This window comes from Mauremys mutica, chromosome 2, assembly GCF_020497125.1.
Source record: "Mauremys mutica isolate MM-2020 ecotype Southern chromosome 2, ASM2049712v1, whole genome shotgun sequence".
In the NCBI taxonomy this organism is placed as follows: domain Eukaryota; kingdom Metazoa; phylum Chordata; order Testudines; family Geoemydidae; genus Mauremys; species Mauremys mutica.
In genome coordinates, this window is record NC_059073.1 from 42,656,682 (window position 1) to 42,670,925 (window position 14,244).

Below are 14,244 nucleotides of genomic sequence, written 5' to 3' on the forward strand. Positions count from 1 at the left end.
TTCAGGCAGAGGCATTCCTCATTGATTTACTTAGTGAGGCATGAATTCAATAACTGAAAAAAATCAATTATTTGGGTTTTTTTTATTCCTGATTTATCCTTTCACAAAAGTGTTAGCAGGATCCTTCTGTTCTATTATGCCTGTATAAATTCATAAGTTGCAATGTTTTAATTTTCTTTGTTTTTCTAATTAAATTTTGCAGACTCAGCTCTTGGGTGTTTTGCTGGCAATCACTGGAAATTTTCTGATTAGTATCTCTTTGAATATCCAGGTATGAAATATTTTTTCTAATTATCTGGATTTATTTAAATTTTAGTAAATTATGTATGTTTTATTTATTTAATTAAAGCACTTTTTAAATAATCATTTTAATAGTCCACTGAAATGTAGGCTCCCCCCCCCCCCAGTAACTCTGTGATAGTGCAATGGTTCTCTAACTTTTCAATGTGACCCCATGTTACAACAGAAGAAAGTTTCAGGATTCCTCCTTCCAACTAGCCATAAAAACAGGGAAGCAGATCACTACATCCTTGGACCTCTTCATGATCTCAGTGGTGATTGTCACCCTCAGCTTGAGAGCCAGTGTGTTAGTGAATGCAAATCCTAAAGAGAAGCTGCCCATAAACAAAGGCCCCAATCCTGTTTAATAGAACTAGTCTTGTAAATAAATTAACACATTTACTTAAATGTTTGCAAGATTGGGGCCGAAAGCAATGCTCGCCAGACTAGTTTCATTGTGCAAGCTGAAGGAAACGCTAATAATAAATAGCATAAAGGACAAAAAGCAAACTGAGGTCCTGACCTTGCACCTTTACCTTCAAGAGTAATCCCTTGAACCCAGTTGGACTGTTGGCATGAGTAAGGATCACTGATGTGAATTCTTAAAATCTCTTCTGTTTTCATAATCAAAATTGCTACTAGTTAAACAGTAACAATTTTTATTGTGATTTTTTTTATCTTGAAAATGTCCCTTTTAAGTATTTTCAGTAATCTTACCGATGAATTTTACTGGCAGAATCCATGTTTGAAGCTTCGAAGATTAAAAAAAAAAAAAGAAAAGAGATTTCTCGCAAAATTACTTTGGTAACATTGTATTCAGGCTTTTTTAAGCTCTCTTAGTATAAAACTGATTTTGTCTATTAAGGATGCAACTGCAAATCTATCTGAGCATAATCTCTTTTACACAATCTTTCATGAAAGTCTGTGGAGTATAAAATCCACTAATACACCTTTTTATTCAACCAGGGAAAGTCGTCACCAGCCCACTCCTGTTTTCTTAAGTGGATTTAGTGCTTTTGAATTATTCTAGATTGACAGCCCCAGAAACAGAAGTACTCTGTGTATCCGCAGACCCCTTATAATTTGCCATTGTTCTAAGACACAGCCAGTGTTCCTCAATTCTGGGTTGGAGACTAGGGAGCAGATCCAACTCCAGTGGAAAATCTCTCCCATTGACTACAGTGGAAGTTTGATCAAGGCCTGGGTGAAGAGGTAATTCAAGAGTTTCTGTCCCTAGTCTTGCTTAAAATGTTTTTTATAAGGTGGACCTTCGCTAGGAAGCACATTGAGAATACTCAGGCCTGCAAACAAGCTTTAACTTTTATTCATTAACAACCCAGGCTGGATTTGAACTGAAGCATCTTCCTTTCTTTAAACACTGTGTACAAACTTAATAAAGACTTACTCCCTCTCCCCATGGATTACCAATTGCAGCAGAAACTTCTATTGCCCTATAAAAGTGGCATTGTCCCCTTTAGTAATGAAAGAGAGGTTTATTAAATGGACACCTGACTTCTTTAAACCCCAACATTTATTTTCCTATTAATATTAATGGGATATAGGCCAAATTTTGTTACTCTTCACTATCCCACCCATCAGATGACCCCTTCTCCTTGTGTTTCCTTCCCCGCCTCCATTGGTCCCCAAATAAAAAAGCAGTCTGCAAACAAACACACCAGAGTCAGTACAAATTTGTGACTGTATTTCAGCTGCACTGGAAATGCCCTCAGAACTCCCATGTGGGCAAAATACTTATGCTTGGAGCATGAGCAATCTGAACAGAGGAGGATGTGTAAGAGCTGCCAGTGGATTGAGGTTGTATGATCAAATACATGGAAGATGTCTCTTCATGCACTCTAGAATCTTTCTCAGGGCCTCCATATTGTTTTTTGGGGGTGAGGGAACAGAATGAGGGTACAATTAGAGCTCATCAGAAATAAAATCAGGTTTTTGACTAAATGGAATTTCTCACCCAAAGTGTCAGCTTTCTGTGGATAATTTTTTTTTAAACTGAAGCCTAAAAATTGAAATATTTCAGACAAAAAACAAAATATGTTGATTCTGAAATGCCACTCCAGTGCCTCATGAGAGTTGTAGTTCTGTTGCCTTATCCTCCCATTCCGCTTCATGGCCAGGCTCCCCTGCTGGACGTCATTCCGCAGGGTGCACTACAGCCGTGCAACTGCCATGGTGCACCACCTCCCCTCATCAAGAGGCAAGACCATGATGCATCATGGGAGATGTCATCTGACCAGGGAGCCCAGCCTGTAGAGGAGAATGGGACACCTGAACTACAACTCCCATTAGGCACTGCATCAGTATTTCCAAATCAAAATGTTTTGGTTTTAGAATTTTTTGCTAAAAAACTGAAATTTTCCACAAGGAAAAGGGCATTTTCCCAACCAGTTCTAGGTAGAGCAGTAACACCAGCCCTCTTGGTTACTACCTCTTACACTGTGCAGAAGGGCTGGTGAGAAATTTGGCTCTGTATGTGAGACCATATAGATTATTATTTATGTATGTATTTGTAGTAACATAGTACCTAGAAGCCTTCGTCATAGACCAGGACCCCATTGTGCTAGATGATGTACAAACACAAAACAAAAAAATGGTTCTGCTCCAAATTGTTTATAATCTAAGTATAAGACAAGAGAGAACAGATGGATACAGACAGATGGGAGAAACGGAGACAATATTAGGCAGCATGATAGGCAGAATATCACGAACTAGCAAGATTAGCATAGTGAAAATTGCATATCCACCCAATAATTATACATTCTTGACTACCATCTACTCACTCCTTTTAGTGATTTCAGTGCAGCCGGAACTCTGTTTTAGAAGATCTGAATGACCAAGGTCGTCAAAACATCCGATCACAGCACAATTCTAGCTATAAAACTAAATAGAAAACAGTCACCATGCAAGTAAATAGTACTTCTTCCCTGTAGAAAAAGGTGTTGACAAACTGTTATTTGCCTATGTTACTCCTGTTGAAACAGAAATTAAGAATAGAAACAGTTGCCTACTGTTGAAATAGAAATTAAGACATTTGGAACATAGACAGTGTTGACAAACTTTCTTGCACTGAGACTAAGCCAATCCAGCTTATGCTTTACAATGTGCTGTTTTTTTGTTTGTTTGTTTTTTGTATAGCAGGTGATCATGGCCCAAATCCTGCTTGCTTTACTAATGTGTCTAATCCTACTAAAGTCATGCATGAGTTAGGCAAGCAGAAATAGGCCCCCGTCTTGTGTGAAAGGAATGCCAGTTCCTCCTGATACTAGCCATGCTTAGCTGCACATTTTGCACAGTTTTATTCTTAAACTGTCTTTGAAGCCGAAGGAACACATTCCTCTATGGCCAACTTCACCTGGTTTGTGGCTTCAGCTTCATACATTTGCATTGCCAGTTAGGCTCCCCAGGGAATTTTTTTTTCTTCCTGGAAAAACCCTTTGAGATAACACCAGAGACTTGTAGTGCTAGCTACCTAGACTGTATATTAACTTCAGAGTGCTTTGATATTTTTTCGGGTGGATTTATTTAGTGGGGTAGATATTTTTCATCATTTCAAACCAGGGTATTTGGTTAAGGAAGCATCAAGCCAAAGTAGCACCGTATTAGTACAAAGCACTATGTCTGCAACATCAAACTGAAACTAATTTTAAAAAAAGACAAAATCTTGACATACCTGGAATTTGCACTTGACAGGCCCCCTAATTACTCAAATTTCATTCTATGTATTAACACAGTGAAAGCTTCTTTTTCATCTGTTCCTAATAATTAATTTCCAGAAATATGCTCATCTCCGACTGGCATGCCAAGCAAATCAAAAGCCCTATTACACAAGCAAGCTGTGGTGGTGTGGAATTATCCTCATGGGGCTTGGAGAGCTGGGGAATGCTGCAGCTTATGGATTTGCTCCAGCCACCCTTATAGCTCCATTAGGATGTGTATCCGTCATAGGTGAGCTGGTTTTCCATGTTTTATTTATGTAGATATTTTACTAAACAGTTGTTAGTGAGAAATATAAGAAAAATACAAGAGGGATTGCAGAGAGAAGAGAGAATTTGTGGGGAAATGGGGCTATTACAGTATGGAAGTGAATGAATCATAAAATTGAATAGGATGAAATTTTAAAATAAACCGCGTACTCAATGCAAAAGATCCCGTATTAATCTATCCCATAGTTTGGCTTAGTGGTCTAGGATTTCTGTGTAGAACTGCAATAGTGAGTCAATATCCAGTTGTTTGAGGTACCCCACAATGGGGCCTGAGCCAAGGCCCATTGACGTCGACAGAAGTCGTTCCTTTGACTTTGGTGAGCTTTGGATTGAGCCTTTTGTGATTAAATACTTTCTCTGACTGTCTTATACAGTGGCCTCTCACTGTGGCATCAGGTGGCTTTCCCCTGCTGTCCCTTGCCCATCGCCATCCTCCATGCAGACTTATGCATGGCCTCCACACAGACCCTTTCTGGCATTCCCTTCTCCCTCTGCTCTAAGCTCCACTGTTGGCTCCACAAAAACTACTGTACTAGGAAGCTTAAACAGTGCTGAGTGGCTCTCCTGAGCCCTTGCACCAGAGTGAATGCCATGCTGTGCATTTGCACCGAGTTGTGCTTTTCCTCAGATTAGTGTCTTTGGTTCCTTCTCTCTTTTGGGAAGTTTATTAAGTGCATAAACTGTTTTATCTCCTCTGATAAGAGGTCTATGTGGTTAGAGAGGCCTACAAAATTCCAGAAACCTTCACTTTGTTCTGGGGCACTACTAATGTTGCCATCTTGTGCTTTCACAGGACAAATTAACACACCATTCAAATAATTACTTATACCATGGGCCTTATTTTATTATTTCTTATTCCATATTTAGAGCCTTTTATTAATGCATTTAAGCACCCAATCACTACAGGGCCAAAACCTTTTTATAATTTTAGTTATGGTGGTGATATTTCATTTATATTATGTTTCTTCTTTTCTGGGGAACTTTATTTTTAAATAGTTTTATCTCATCTGTACCAGTGGAAATTACAATAGATAGGCTAGCATAGCACAGAAGCTGTAGAAATAGGAATTCACTGGTGCAGCTGCATCCCTTAATAATGTTGCTTCACATCCAAAACTGAAGCATCCAGTGCAGCTGTATCAGGTTCCAGGTACACTGGAGTTCATCTTGACACCAGAAACAGCACGTATTTCATGGACTGTCTCTTTCTATCAGTTCTCCTCCTCGACTCAACACTTCTGAAAATGATGCTGCATCCTGGAGCCTTTCTTCAGAAAGGCTGAGTTCTCTTCCCTGCAGGCTTCCTGGCAGTAGTGGAAGGATTCATTCATGCACACATGCATGAAGGGTGTGCGTGTGTGTGTGTGTGTAAGAAGGGAAGCTGCAGGCAGCTTATTGTACCCTTTAACATTTAAAATGTCCCCAAGTTTTGGCATCAAGTCCAACTGTACATCAGCACACACAGTCCTTGTAAGGATTTACCATAAAAGGAAATGAAATATTTACCTGAGGATCAAACAATATGTTGGGCTGACACATACATATGTACTTTGTAGTGGCAATAGTTATAACTTCAGCAATTGCAAATCTTGCCAGTTCCAGATGTCTCAGAACACTAAAGAAGCATTGTTCAGATAAAAATCAGTATTAAAAAATTACCCAGCAACCCATTAGATTTTGAAAAGTATTTTCTTTTCATTTTTCATTTCTTCATTCTACTTTATATTGTATTTACTTTTTGCACTTTATGCAGTTTGGACAACAAAACTAGATCTGGTTAGTTTCACGTTCTTTGTATCTTTCTCTCCACCTACGTTTGCAGGGAAATGTCTTCATTAAACAATCTGTCTCTAATGCTTCTCCTGCTCCTCCTACTCCCAGAAAATCATGGAAAACATTTCCATAAACATTACATTATTCTCACTGCCCTGCCTCCCACTCTTTTTAACCAAACCAAAAGTTGGTTTTAAAATATGACTATCCCTCAAACACTTTATATTCCATTCCCTTCTACCCATTCTGAATATCATTTTCTTAAGCAATGTAGAACCATTAAACTATATATTGTCCAGCAAACACATTCATCTAGCAATTCTGTACCTTACTCTGCCTGTTTCTCCAGTACTTAGTTTGAGCACAAACTATTTTAGTTAGATAACCTCCCAACAATGTTAAGGAAGGGAAAGTAAACCGCAAATGTCAAGAAAGAAGAAATAAACTACCAGATTCAGTGTGCTGATGAAGTCAACACCTCCAGTAATATTCCTTACCACTAGATGTTTTCTTACTGAAACTACTGCCATGGGAACAGTATTTTGTGAATTTTAGGCCCTCCTTTCGAGCTGTGATGGACTGATCAAGTCAAATATCACCTTCTGCTAATAACTGGGCAAAAGTAACTTATATAGCAGGTCTTCTAATAGAAGAAATATTTTTCTCATTAAATTTCAGCTAGTTCAGGGCGGGAGGAGGTCATACCTGAGCTGGCTTCAATTTTGCACTGAAGTTGAATGTCCTTCTTTCCACAGGTCATAGTTCAGTGTTAAGATTGAGAAATTAAGCACTCATGAGTAAAATTTCCTAAATTTATTTGAACAGACAACCTTAACTCCGCCCTCTTTGTGCGTATTTTTCAAAATATCATCTCTCTTTCACAAATCTGTCAAATAAGTGAATCTGGAATTTCTTATATTGTTACAGTACTTGTAATGGACCTGCTCCTAGGATTGGATATGCTGTGCGTTACCATGCTGTACTGCTACATATTACAGATTATACATGTAAAGTGATGATATGAACATTTTGTTTTCAATTAATGTGAAAACTCTGTGCCTGATCCTATGAGGTGGTGACATTAGTGAGTTTTATAGGGGGCATCCAGCACTGTGAAGATATGGGCCAGAAATTGGCCCTATAATAGTAATTTTAAAAAAAAATAGATTCAATCCAAGAAGACAAGGCCATGTTTTTGAGTGACACAGTGGGAATATTCTTTGAACAGTTGCAATGATGTGAGCTCTAACATCTGTTCAGGGTTTTAAATAGTTTGAGCAGACAGTTGTTCTCTTCTCCAAGGAAAGAAAACAGTACATTTTTAATAATGTATTTTAAAAAATAGATCTTAAAATAGCATTTTATGTTTTTAAAAATTAAAAATAGTGTTTACATTTATAACAGGTGATTCTTTTTTCTTCTTCAGGCTTCTGTTTCCGCTTGAATAAGTGGGCGGAAAATAAGGAGAGGACTGTGATATCGGAGGCCATCTTTTTATAAAGTTCTTATTACTTTATGAAAAATTGGTTTTATGCATAATCCACTAAGATTGGCATTGCTGAGATGTTTTGCATTTTCGTATATCAATTCCCAAATGGCTTTGGGTCAAGAAGTTAGTTCTGCTACTTTAAAGATGATATAGTTGAAAAGAAGTACTTTACGAAAATGTCTGAGAACCCTTTCCCTAGAGTGGAACTCTGTTACATGTTCCACCTTCTCTCTCATTCATTATTATGTAACATCCCTGTGATAAATGAGGATCTGTGGTTCTGAGAACTCAGCTAAGAGCGGCCCTGATACAGTCACCATAACATTTTATTTCATAAATTTTTAAAAAATCATTTATTCTTCTCATTCTAAAAGAACACATAGCTGGATGTTATGGTTTTCTGTGTAGTCTTCTTTCTTTCTTTTTCTTTCTTTCTTTGTAATTCAGCATCTTGAATTAACTAAGATTTATCGTTCTCTGTTGATATCAGCCTCCAATATTTCTGTAACTTTTTTGATGGAAGAAGAAGCTAGGTATGGAAAAGACCTTTTTCTGACATCTTGTCCACCATCTTTTCCTTTCTGTCTGTGCCACTCAGTCATCCTTGACGCGCCACATCTTCAGTATGTAATGGATAGGAAAAGGTCACTTTTTGTAATTTCTTCCTTTCTTTTGTGTTCAGGACAACATTTATATCCATCTTGCATGATAAAAACAGGCTTGATTGGCCAATTAACTGTTATGCACTTCTTCTAACACTTCTTGGGCAGAATGGCACTGACGCTAAGAAACTACATGTAGCTTCATGTTTAATGTTGTTGTGTATGCATGCAATCATTGTTTCATTTTCTTCCTTTTGTGGTATGTCTTGACACAGGGATAGATCCAGGGCTTTATCTAATCTGTCTAGCCAAGTGCGCATAAGACCATCCGTCACCACAGTATCTAAGTATCCCTCATCAAAATGAACCATAATAGGTCAATAGTCTAATTTTTCTCCCTGCTCCTAGTTATTCCCTAGCTCCATTCATGGAGTGGCATATTTTAGGGACGTACGCTGATGCAGTGGAGGTTAAAGAATGACTCTGTAGCCATTCTATGACCTGGAGAGAAAAATTCCTTTCCTATAGGCCTCCAGGAGAGATACCCTTTGCAGTATCTAAAGTCTGTGCTGAATGAAAAGATTTAGGACTTATTCAAGAGGTTTAACGAGACCAGAAGTAATGTTTTCTCCATTAAAAAACCAAAAAACAATGAAGAAAGTTGGTCCTTCTGCAGTGTTTTGAAACTTAAACACTGTAGCACTAAGAACCTGAAGACAGATCCTCAACTGGTGTAAATTATCATAGCTCCACTGACTTCAATGGGACTATGACAGTTTACATTAGCTGAGGTTCTGCCTCTTGAAAATGAAATTAACAGAAGGGCTTAAATAGTGCCAGGTAAACATTCTTTCACATTTCATCTAAATTGTTGTTAGTGATGTTGCAAAACTTAAAACTGTAAGTTATTCCCCTTTAAATAATGGATGTGGTCTTGTGCTTGCTCTAGCCAGGCTTAATAGTCAGATAGTGTGAGTCAGAACTTCACTTCTGGGTCACACATTACCAGAAGGATATTGACAAGTGGGAGAGATTTCACAGCAGAGCATCAAAAACTGTGTGGGGGTGTGTGTGATCTATTTAAAAAAATAAGTAAATGAGCTAGTCTAAGATATGAAAAAGGGATCTGGAAGGACAATTTACAAATATTTGGAAGTTATAAACATACAGAAGAGAGAAATTATTAAGGGTAATACATGGACCTATAAATAGGAGTAATAGGATGACATTTAGAAAGGGATAAGTTTAATAAATGGGAAACAGCTTAACAATGAAATATTCCACTGTGGAATAGTCTCTAAGGGGAAATGTGGTGGAAATCTCATCACTTGGATCTTTTAAGGTTAAATTGGTCAAAACACTAGAAAAAGTACTGTAGGGATCAATCCTGCATTGATAAAGGGATGGATTGAATAGTCTAATATGTGTTTTTTGTCACCAACTTCTGTGATTCTATATTATTCCTTTTTAAAAGAAAAACAAAAATAAACCTAATTATACACTCCATATCTGTGAGACAACAGTTGTTTTTCAATCACTGCTCGGACTATTAATTGTTTATTAGTGATAGACATCAAATTTAAAATTATTCTCCATTTCTACTTGTGCCACAGAAAGCGTATAATTGAGGATAACCAGGCACAGAAAAATCCTGGGAAAAATCAGCAATGGTCTAAACTAATGAATGTAGCGCTCTACATTTTTCCCTGGTTAAATGTATAATTGTACATCATGCAGAATAAAGAGTCTTCCAAACATTTCTTTCAGGAAACTGGAATTTGTATGCTGTAGCACTACACTGATAATGAATACAAAACAGCCTATATTATGTTGATGCATTAGAAGACAAGGTTATTTCAACAGAACAATTAAGCCCCTGAATTAAGATTTTTTTTCCCCTTTTGTATGCAGTAGTTTTTGCTTAGCATGACTGTGATACTGAGCAAATCATAAGCTGTTCAGTGCAATGGTAACTCTGTTTTTGAAGACTCAGTCTTGAGTTTTTCAAGCCTTTAGAAAGGGCCCTTATTTTCCATGGGGCCTATCTTCTCTGTTTTGTGTGTAGCTCCTACTAATGTCTAACCCAGAGTAGAAAGGAGCTCAAAGAATTCTTTAGATTTTTTTTTTTTTTAAATCAATGAGATCCTGCTTTGTCCAGGCCAAATTTTACTAGGTGCTGAGCATTAGGACAAAGTCTTCAAAAGTACCTAACAGGACATCTATAGGTACTGCAATCAGGAGGTATGATTGCAGTATGTGTTGATGTACCCAAGCTAGCTTTGATCTAGCTAGACCAAAACTAGCTTAAATAACAATAGCTGTGTGACATCGTGGCAGCATGGATGTCAGCTGTTCAAGTAGGTACTCTCGGTCTTGGGCGGGCATGGCTAGCCTGTGCAGCCACCATACTGCCGCAGTTTCATTGCTATTTTTATTTGAGTTAGCTAGATCAAAACGAGCCCAGGTACGTCTGGATATGCTGCAGTCAAACCTCCTGATTGCAGTGTAGACATACCCTCAGTGGAATTCTCACAATCCCATGACCCCAGGAGTTGTGGCTTTAAGAAAAACACCAACATTTATAAAACTCACGATAAAATTGCAAGAACTGGCAACGCTCCAGCTGAGTAGTCCCACTGATGTCAATAGGAACAGTCATGTGCATAAAGTTACTCATGTGTGTTTGAAAAATCAGGGCCTAAAATTTATTATCCTCCCCTGGTGTTGAAGTCCCTCTGTTCCCCATTCACTTTCATGGGAATTGAGGGCACTTGGCATCTTCTAAGAGGTACTCAGTACCTTGCAGGGGTAGGTCACAAATCTTTTTGTTCTTTCATTTAACATATTCATTAACTTGTATGACAAGATCACAGGCTCAAAAAACCCCTTCTATTACCGAAGCATCAGTTCATTAGCAATGGTTCTTTGTTGTTATAGCAACTGTCTAGGTAGATGTCCTGATAAGAAATTTGAAAGGGCTGTGATTGCATGATTGCAGGGAGAGAAAGAGAGCAGTAATTCAGTTTCTGGGGGTGGAGAGTGGGGGCTCTCCCCCTCTCTCCCCCCCCTTAGTTGGTTGGCTCTGGTTTTACAAGGTGTTGCTTGGATACCAATGTGTTTTTGCTCAGCAAAGCTGTCATCTTAATGTTGTGCAAAGGAAGCATAATCAGCTAAGTAGGCACATCTTCGAGATGCACTTTCAGAAATAGTTTCTTTTATTATTATTAATGGTTTAGCTAGACCTCCATAACTCTTCATATCATTTACATCTAAGCTGTTTAGAAAAATGTTGTGTTTCTGTTAGGAGACTTTCTGCAGTATGGATGAGTGCAGAAGTGCTGTTGAATGCTGATGTCTGTCTATCTCCTGATGTTCATGGAGACCTCACGCTGATTTTTTTTTTAAACGTTTTGCAACTCAAGAAATCATTTTGTACCCTCCTTGTCATGCGTGTCAATATCTCCCATGCAGCAGGTCATGGGCTGGATATTTTTTTCCTTGTCTTCTGCATTTGAGCATATGCAGACATTACATTTTACAACCATTAGGACAAGCACTATAGCAGAAACAATGACAATACTTTGCATTTCTTTAGCAAAAGATTGTGCAGTGTTTTGCAAATGCTCAAAATTATGCTTGGCAGCTAGGCACAGGTGATTTGTTTTGTCATCCATGAAATGGAGATACTGAGGACTGGGAGGAGGCATCGGAGGAAGAGGAATAAAATGAGAGAGTTGGCCAGGGAAAGGAGTTGGGTCTCAGAAAAAAGGATGTGGCTTGCACTGAGTTGTGACTATCTTCTCCCAATACTCCTGACTTTGCCTTCCTCTCAGAAGCCTTAAGGTCCTCCCTGCTACTCATCACTATGCCCCTTAGACTTAGGTGCTGACTCTGTGGGTGCTGCGGGGCTGGAGCACCCACAGAGAAAAAATGGTGGGTGCTAAGCACCCACCAGCAGCCCCCCGTCAGGTCCTCCCCAAACCCTGAGTGCCTCCCACCCACCAGGGGCCCTGCAGCACAGTGATACCGGCATGCTCAGGGGAGGGGGCAGAGCTGTGTGGGAAGAGGAGGGGGTGGGAAGAGGTGGGGCAGGGGTGGGGTGGGGCCTTGGGGGAAGGGGTGGAGTGCAGGCAGGGCCTGGGTACGCAGCTGGGGGCCAAGCACCCCTCAGCACGTTGAAAAGTTGGTGCCTGTGCCCTTAGAAGCCCCTTAAAAAGTGCCTCGTATGAAGGTGTGTTACATGTTGTTTATTTTCAAATTTCAGCAAATCACAACCAGTCTCCTAGTCAGTAGTGCAAATTAGAAAGTTTGTCCTGTAATTTTCATGTATATAATGGCTTTCATCCACAGATTTCAAGGTACTTCTGGAAATATTGTATACTTTAAGGAAGTATTATCATACCACTGTACAGATGAATAAAGAGAGGCCCAGAGAGATATTCAGAATTATGCATTGCCATGAAGTGGGCACAGCTGGGCATAGAACCTAAGAACTGGTCGTCTACTCCTGGGGGAGTTCTGCGCCACTGTGCGTGTGCAGAATTCATGTGCCCCGCAGATTTCTTTGCTTCTCTGGAGAAAAATGACTTTCTGACAGGGAATCAAAGAGAAGCTGCAAGAGCAGTCACACACCACTCCCTAGTAGCACAGGTACGTCATTTCAGGCACCTGGAGCAGCTGGCAGAGAGGTAAATCACCACAGGGCTGGGGATACTCCAGCCAGTTGCTCCTACTCTGAGCCAGGATCAGCTGCTTGTCCCGGCTGGACTGGAGGCAGGAGAGGATGGGACTTCCTCTTCCCCTACAAGGAGGGGCTGGGGCTGTGTCAGATCCACCCCCAGAAACCTCACCCAGCTGCAGTATCCTCCTCTACTTCCTGACCCCATCACTCCTCAGCAGTAGGGGGAGGGGTCACTGTACGGGGAGCTGCCCCCCAATCTACCCAACTCCCGTGCATCTGGACCTTCCCTACCCAGACACCCCCACCAAGCCTCACCCTGTACATCCAGAACCCCCCTGACCCTCCATACCCAAACCCAACCCCACTGAACCTCAACCCCTACATCTGGAGCCCCCCTACAACCAGACCCCCTGCCTCCGGCCCCCAATCCCTGAACCCAGACCATCCCCCACTGAGTTCCCTGCACTCAATCCCCCACCCTGATGAGCCCCACCTCCCTGCACCATCCTGAGCCCCCACATCCAGACCCCCAAACCACTGACCCCCAACTACCTGCATCCAGACCCCCACCCCACCAAGCCCCACTCCCCCAGCACTCAGACCTCCCTGCTGAGACCCCCACACACAGATCCCTCCACTGAGCCCCAACCACTTTCACCTGGAAGCCCCTGCAGAGTCCCATTGCCCCTGCAATGAGCCTCTGTGCATCCAGATCCCCCCACACCTAGACCACCCCACTGAGCTGCCTGCACCCAGATTGTCCCACACAGAATCCTCTCACCCCACACTTGCATCCCCCACACTGACCCCCTCCACACTTGGATCCTGCCTGGTTGAGCCTGTCTGCCGCACACCTGGTGTGCCTGGTGTAGCGGGGCAAGGCCTCGGGGTGTTTCTGGGGCAGGCCCAGGTCTTGTGCAGTTTCAGCGTTGGGTGCAGCCTCACCACTGAGTCCATGTCCTTGGGGTGGGGAATGGGTCAGGCTGCAGGGTGATATCCCCTTTGTACAGCCAGTGCCTTATGCTCCTCACTGCCATGCTGGAGCCTCTGCATTTATTTATTGACAAATAAAACTTGCAGAATTTTAAAATATTGTGCGCAGAATTTTTAATTTTTTGATGCAGAACCCCCTCAGGAGTAGTCTACATTCAGTTTTTGTGCTGCTTTAATTTTTTCTGATGGAGCTATAGTGATTACATAAGCAATGTCCACGTTTGGGGGTCACAATGCTTGAACTGCATTTGTTTCAAATGGATACAGTTAAAATGTTACAAAAACTGTGTGTAGACAAGCCCTAAAGATGGAATTCTGCTTTCAGTTACACCAGAGCAAAACTGGAGGCTCTTCCAAAGTCAATGGAGTTAATCTGAATTTATACCTACAACATACACCATTGTAAGTGACTGCTCAGTTTGATTC

General features: G+C 40.7%; 1 protein-coding gene across 3 annotated transcripts in view; it reads left to right on the forward strand.

Moving 5' to 3' along the window:
- NIPAL2 (NIPA like domain containing 2) overlaps positions 1-14,244 on the forward strand; it is a 169,785-nt gene that overhangs the window by 119,983 nt on the left and 35,558 nt on the right. For all 3 annotated transcript variants that reach the window (XM_045007608.1, XM_045007607.1, XM_045007609.1), the window contains 2 exons: positions 203-271; positions 4,071-4,242. In XM_045007608.1, the coding sequence (XP_044863543.1) occupies positions 203-271; positions 4,071-4,242 (241 nt within the window). The remainder of the gene's footprint in view (positions 1-202; positions 272-4,070; positions 4,243-14,244) is intronic.